Source organism: Perca fluviatilis, chromosome 5 (genome assembly GCF_010015445.1).
Source record: "Perca fluviatilis chromosome 5, GENO_Pfluv_1.0, whole genome shotgun sequence".
Classification (NCBI taxonomy): Eukaryota; Metazoa; Chordata; class Actinopteri; order Perciformes; family Percidae; genus Perca; species Perca fluviatilis.
Genome location: NC_053116.1, coordinates 2,321,346 through 2,328,319, shown reverse-complemented (window position 1 = coordinate 2,328,319; position 6,974 = coordinate 2,321,346). Strand labels below are relative to the sequence as shown.

The window sequence follows — 6,974 nt, the reverse complement described above, 5'->3', positions numbered from 1 at the left end:
TTCTGGAGAGTTTGCTGCACTGAAAGTAAAGGGGCTGAATAATTTTGCACGCCCACTTTTTCAGTTTTTTATTTGTTAAAAAAGTTTGAAATAGCCAATGAATTTCGTTCCACTTCATAATTGGGACCCACTTGTTGTTGATTCTTCACAAAAAATTACAGTTTTATATCTTTATGTTTGAGGCCTGAAATGTGGCAAAAGGTCGAAACGTTCAAGGGGGCCGAATACTTTCGCAAGGCACTGTATATATACATATACAGCCTATCCATCAAGTGCACAGATAAGTGATGTTGCTGAGGCACTTGTCAGTAAGTATCCTTGTCTTAAGGAACCCGGCTCCTTCTCAGGTTACTATGGATGGCAACAAAGCATCAAATACAAGATGGCAAATTATCGCACCAAACTCCGAGGCTATGGTGTTCCTGGGGTAATGTGTAATGCACTGAAACACAAGAGCCCAGCAAACCAGAAGTCTGCAAAGAATGTAAAAAAACCTCGAAAGGCAGAGGTAAACTACCTCCCCCCTTACCCGGCAGGAGAGGATGAAGAAAGTCAAGAACAAGAGAGGATTCAGTTGCTTACTGAAGTAAGAAAAAGGGACAACAACAAATTGATCAAAGAAAAAATGGCCAAAACATTTGCACACAGAAGAAACAAAATCATCAACCTATCACCCAGCATAGAGGACATCAAAACCAGATGGCCTGCTCTATTTGAGCCCTCTCAAGTGAGTTACAAGCACAGCTAATTTGAAATATTCCTAGTCCACTGTGAAGGACTGCACTGGTGGTTTTGCATATTTGGCTCATAAATAGAAAATGTGTTATGTTACTGTCAACTATTTTCTAAATCATATTTTCAAGGTCAAATTCCAGAATGATTTAGATTTTGTTGCATTATATAACTGTACAGTTTCTAACAGAAATCATTTTAAATAATCTTTGAGAGTGCATGTAGAAACTACCAACACTGAAGATTGTAGTATGCTAGCCAAAATATATTAACATGCTGCACAGATTTAACCCAGAATGTACATGAAGGTCATCATCAGAATAAGATTGCTTCTTGCTAGAGTTGTAACAACAATATGTACATTATGTAATATATGTATTATTTGTCTTTCAGCTCCAGGATGAGTTTCACAGAATCACAATGGTGCATCTTGAATCAAAGTTCATGTCTAAGCTGGATGAATACACTCCGAGGCTTCTGAACATCTTCCACTCCAAAGGTGGAACCATGGGGTTGAGGTTGCAGGCCATCCTACTCAAGGTAACCTTAAATGACTATTACGTTTGTATATTATTTTGTAATGAAATTGCTGTAATATAATGCATGTATTACTTAAATCTACAGGAGGTAGTTAGGAGGTTAGCCTGTGATTCTGATAAAGAGAATTAAATAATATCTAACATTTTTAAAAATAGTTTGTATACACTCACATTCAATTATATGTTTATTATTGAGGTCATAGTTAAAAGCGGTGCTATACTGGACGGCATTGTACTGAAGTGTGTTTGTAATTCTTTGTACTGCATATTTACATACATGTGGGGTTGGAATATTAGTAACACCTCCCAATAGTCCTAGAAAGTCTTCCAATAGTTATAAGCTCAATGCTAAAACATATACATTTTTAACACCTCTCTGACCGTGTCAACAAAAACGGAACATTATATCCATCATAACAGGAGACAATTGTATTGAACTGCATTAAATTGTACAGGTGCACGAATTTAAAGTGACCACTGAATATACACTATCACTCACAACCAATGGCACATGTTTGAGACCTGCAAAGTAGTGCTTTGACTGATTCTGTTCCACGTTGTTGATTGGACACCAAAACCCTCAACCTGCAATGGTTATGTGATTAACAGCCATTTGAAGCATATATGTTTTAGGTATATCTTTTTGAAACACTAAACAATTTATTGAAAATGTCTGCTGCGGTCATCTACAAATAATGTGCACCATATATGGTTTACATAACCATATAGCAACTCGTTTAGCACCAGTTATCACTCAGCTCTGTGTACTTATTGCTTAAAGGAATACATTGAGGAACGGCTAGTCTGGCTCCGTCCAAAGGTTACAAAATTTGCCTACCAGCACATCTAAAGCTCACAGATTGACATGTTATGTCTTGTTTGTTTAATCCATCCAAACACAAGGTGTAAAAATGTTGTGGTTTTATGGGAGTTTATATGCACTGTTAGTTTGCTGGGACCAAAACCTTTGTTTCACTGGACTGGTCCCTAAGACATTTTGTTTAGCAGTAATGTAAGCCACCTGGTGTTAAAAACTGCAGCTTTAACAGGGCTCAAGACTAACGGCGTCCTGTTGTCCTGGGGACGATAGAAAATGTGTTTGGGACGAAGAGAAGTATTCTGTAGGACGCCTCTAGGACGAAAGGGATCGTGTGTGTGCTTATTTATTACTATCTCTAAGCAAATGACAAACTGAACCAAACTGAACTGACTGAGCGCTGACTACAACGGAGGCCGTCTTCTCAAGCTGTTACTAAAGTCAGGCCGGACTCACACAGGAGGCTGGCTGCTCACCTGTTCCCGCGGTACAGGTCCATTGATTCTCTCAGTCACAAATGGCTTGCTGACCTTTCAGCGTCAAGTGACACACATCAATCTTCTCATGCAGTGAAAAACAAATCTATATTCTGATAATGTCGACTAGCGGCAAGAATCATCTCTACCCAGCTAATGCAACTCGGCATACGGCGTAATCGTAAAGTAACCCGCACACGCTGAGACGCAGCCAGCAGACTCGCTGGTAGAGTTTCGCATTATAAATATCTAAAACCTGAAGCACAATCTGGCTTTGTTTGGGACTGTGAGCTGCACTTTATGGGAGCTGCAGAAGTTAGCGTGAGGATTTGTGCCGAGATTTCTGCCTGACCACAAGTGTTGGTTTCGGTTTGTACCTCCAATGAAGTGCACTTGTCTCATTCAGTACAGTCTGAAGGGGAGCACAGCTGAGTATAGGTCAGGTAGACTTGTATTATAAAATATTATGAATTCTCATTAAATAATGATGTTAGTCTCATACAGTCTAATATTATGATTTTCCTCTGGACATGTCAGAGAACACAGATATGTGGGAGAGATTCTGAAAGTGCAGAAAATCTGCTGAAACAAAGTCCAGGAGTTTGAACTGAACTAAATTGAAAATAAATAATTTATCATCAAGGTAAAAAGGTGCCCCAACAGATAACTTTTCAGTCTTGTTTATAAATCTTTTTGTTTGAATCAAGCAACATAAATATTAATTTTATCAATTTATAATCATTTATTATGTCACTAACAACTATAGAGGATAATAAAGTAAAGAAATAACATTTTGATTTTGGGACGCTTTACATTAACGTCAGGACGGTTAAAATTGTTTTTCAGGGCAGTTCAGGGACAGAGGTGAAAAGAGTCTGGAGCCCTGTTTAAGAAGTTTTATGTCATTAAATGATTTGTACACCATGAACTTGAATTATGTTTATGTTTGTAATTTCAGGCTCCAAGCAACCATAGCATCAGCATGACCAGAGATGTTGTCATTCGGTGTTTGATGGTGTACCTTGGGGAATCCACAGATCAACTCTTAAAGGAGTATGATGTAAGTTCAAGAACATGTTAAAATATAAAGAAGGTAATCTGTCTCATCTCTAGGGCTGGGTATCGAAAGCCAAATTGCTTCGATACTGACAAGTATTGAAAAGCGCATGGTCAATCGGTACCAAATTTGATACATAAGGAGTAAATCTCATCAGTGTCAATGAGCCAATATGCATGCAGCATGCTTGTACCTAGATTTAATAATGCAGCTGGCTAAGGTTAATTTAACATCATAGATATGCACCAGGTAAAAGACTACAGTAATACTCCCAGAAACGAGGCTCACTAGGTGACCAGCCTGTGTTGGTGAATGTAAAATAACACGTGTGCAACGGATCACAAAGTGCACAGACAAGTGCCGGGAAGAAATTCATTTATTTAGCGATGAATTGATTTAATTTCCAAAGTTTTCCAAATATTTACAACTGTGACTAAATTCAGACCATTATCTCTGGTGTCAGTGAATTGTTTTCATGTGGAGCGGTGAGCTGATTAGATCCTTTTTAACTTACCTGGCATAAAAATATGTACATTATCTCAGATTTTATTACGTAACGGAAGTGCATCATGTGCAACAACCAATTTGGGAGTTGTTCAATTAGAACCTTCTCCTTTGGTGGTACAGTCTTAAATACCAAATGTTGCTATTTCAGGATGCTGATGAAGACAGTGTGTCGCAGGACCTTGCTGTACAAAGGATTAAAATCTACCACATCAAGACTACTACGCCAGAGGGTCCTGATGACATCGGTATCGTAGTAGAGGGCGTGAAAGTTCTGACTGCTCTGGGTAACTTTCCAAGGGCTTGCTCCATGGTCATTGGCTTGGCATATGCAGTGAATCTTGCCTATCCCAAGGAGGTCAGGTACACGCTTGAAGTCTTCCAGAAACTCCTCCTTGAGCTGGATTATTCAAAGCTGTCCCCAAAAGTGAACAGCCTCAAGAATAAGCTACTAGCTTGAGAAAAGGGACCCTCGCAGAATGACAGGGAACAATTAACTCACTGTCAAAACTGTCACATGGTTACCCACTTACTGTGAAGGAACTGCAAACTGTTACTGAAGGAGGCCTTTGGAATTTCTGATGAGTTCAGTCTTTAGTATTTGGACTTGGAATTTGAAGATTACTTTACTCTTCATAAAAGTGACCAAATTAAACATAAAGACACCATAAAGATTGTTCACGCTGCCCTGATTGTTCTCAACTTGCTTCCACTTAATGAAAGTTTGGGCATTTCCTTTTTTTCAACTGTTAAGTAACTAAAAAATATTGATTTTTCAGTGCAACATGTGGTTGTTTAGAAATATCAAACCAATCATACTCATTTTACGGGAGTGGTATTGTGATTTTGAATTTGTATTGCTACAGGCAGCTGTTATTGTACCTTGTGATTCCTCTGTGTACACCAGGGATGCAAATTTGACATGTTTTAATTGAGGAATTTTAACAAATTAATGTGATTGTTTAAGTGAGTCTTATTTTAGCAAAAAGTACAGAAGTAAGGATAATGGAATTACTTGACCTTATCCCAGACTCCATGTGATATTAATCAATTACTTTTAGCCGTTTAATGGCCCTGACGATTTCAATTGGCACATAAATGAAAATGTAAGAAAAATTTGCAGACTGAAAACATTGTCTTAATTTAAATGCACTAACAGGACTAAACCTTAAATCACATCACAAATCACTGTGGATAATTTAAGCCAATGACGTAGCAGAAATTAAACACCATTAAATGATTAAACATTTATTAAAAAGAATCCCAAATGCCATTCTATTGTGTCCCTATTGTACACATTCATGGTTTCTGCCTTTTTTATTTTTTGTCTTATAGCCTCTCTCTGTGTTTTATTGTTGTATTTTGGCATTTTGCACTAAACAACTTGAAAAATGTTAGATAAACATGTTTAGAAAAAAATGGACAAAAATGTTTGCCTGCTGTTCTTATTATGCATGATGATTTATTAACCCAATTTAAGTTACCTGTGGTACCAAGAAGGCATGATATTGAGTGTATTATACATAGAAAAATGATGGCAACAAAGTGACACAAATTAAAACTTCAATGTAAACAATTCATTTAGGTACGGATAAATAAGAAACGCAGTGTAAATGTGTTGAATTAGGCAACAATGTGCTAAAATATTAGTTAGTATAATTTATTTTATGTCAGTGAATACAAATTATTTTTACCCAGATATTTAGAAAATCTAAATTAATTTCTCCCAGATATTTAGTGAATCTAAATTAATTTCTCCCAGATATTTAGTGAATCTAAATTAATTTCTCCCAGATATTTAGTGAATCTAAATTAATTTCTCCCAGATATTTAGTGAATCTAAATTAATTTCTCCCAGATATTTAGTGAATCTAAATTAATTTCTCCTAGATATTTAGTAAATCTAAATTACTTTTGGTCAGATACTTATTAAACACCAATCAGTTTTCTTTGTGAAACTGATTTGGATTTACTAAAAAAATTTTGGCTATATAACTTATCATTTTGTATGCTATTACTAAATCCAACACATTTTAAGTGTTGCTTTTATGAACAGGTACTCATTTGTTTTGTTTAAATTTAGTTAATTTATTCAATACTTTTTAATCAAAGTTGTAGAACTTAAAATCTATTCAATTATATTACGTGTCACTTTGTTGCCATACATTTTTTAAGTAACCATTGGTCACATTTTTTACGGTGTAGAGCTCTAAATTCGACAAATATTTAATTTAATTATGTCATTAAAGTACAAACACTTCACAGAAACGTTTAATTTTAGGTAAAGTTACGCAAAATCGGTGTCAAACCATTCTGAATGAAGTATTTTCATCCTACAGACTAGCGTGTATAGAACCATCACCAAACCCAACAGTCTCCATGTAAATAATCTGTACTTTTAGCGTGTATAGAGCCAGCATATTTCCACGTGTAAATGGGTGATTAAGGGTTTATTTCAACCTAACCATAGTGGTGATTGTTGGAACAGTGGAAAGATGAACCAAGACGGCTTTGATTTTGAGAGTTTTATTTTGTTTCTGTCTGCTTTGAATGAAGTGTGTTTCACGATGATAAACTTACTAATTATTTACATGGAGTCTAATGGGTTTGGTGATGGTGATTTTGGGGCTGTTTCATGTTAAACTAAAAGGATCTTACTCTTTAACAAAAAGCTCTATCTGTGTAGGTAATGTCAGACACTTAGAATAATAATCTGAATTTTTAGTGGATGGAAACTTTACCTTTTTAATTAGGAGTTTAAACACACACAACAGGAAGAATAAATCCATCAAATCAAGTCACAAACAATCAGCATGTGGCCTTGTTTTATTTCATTTATTTGCATTTAA

The 6,974-nt window shown here is 36.1% G+C and overlaps 1 protein-coding gene across 1 annotated transcript; it reads left to right on the top strand.

The window, feature by feature from the left end:
* The first annotated feature begins 206 nt into the window (after positions 1-206).
* Positions 207-6,000, top strand: LOC120559398. Its single transcript, XM_039801093.1, has 4 exons — positions 207-727; positions 1,126-1,272; positions 3,523-3,624; positions 4,277-6,000. Exons 1-4 carry the CDS (start codon positions 383-385, stop codon positions 4,583-4,585), a joined length of 903 nt encoding a protein of 300 aa, XP_039657027.1. The 5' UTR covers positions 207-382; the 3' UTR covers positions 4,586-6,000.
* Positions 6,001-6,974: the final 974 nt, after the last annotated feature.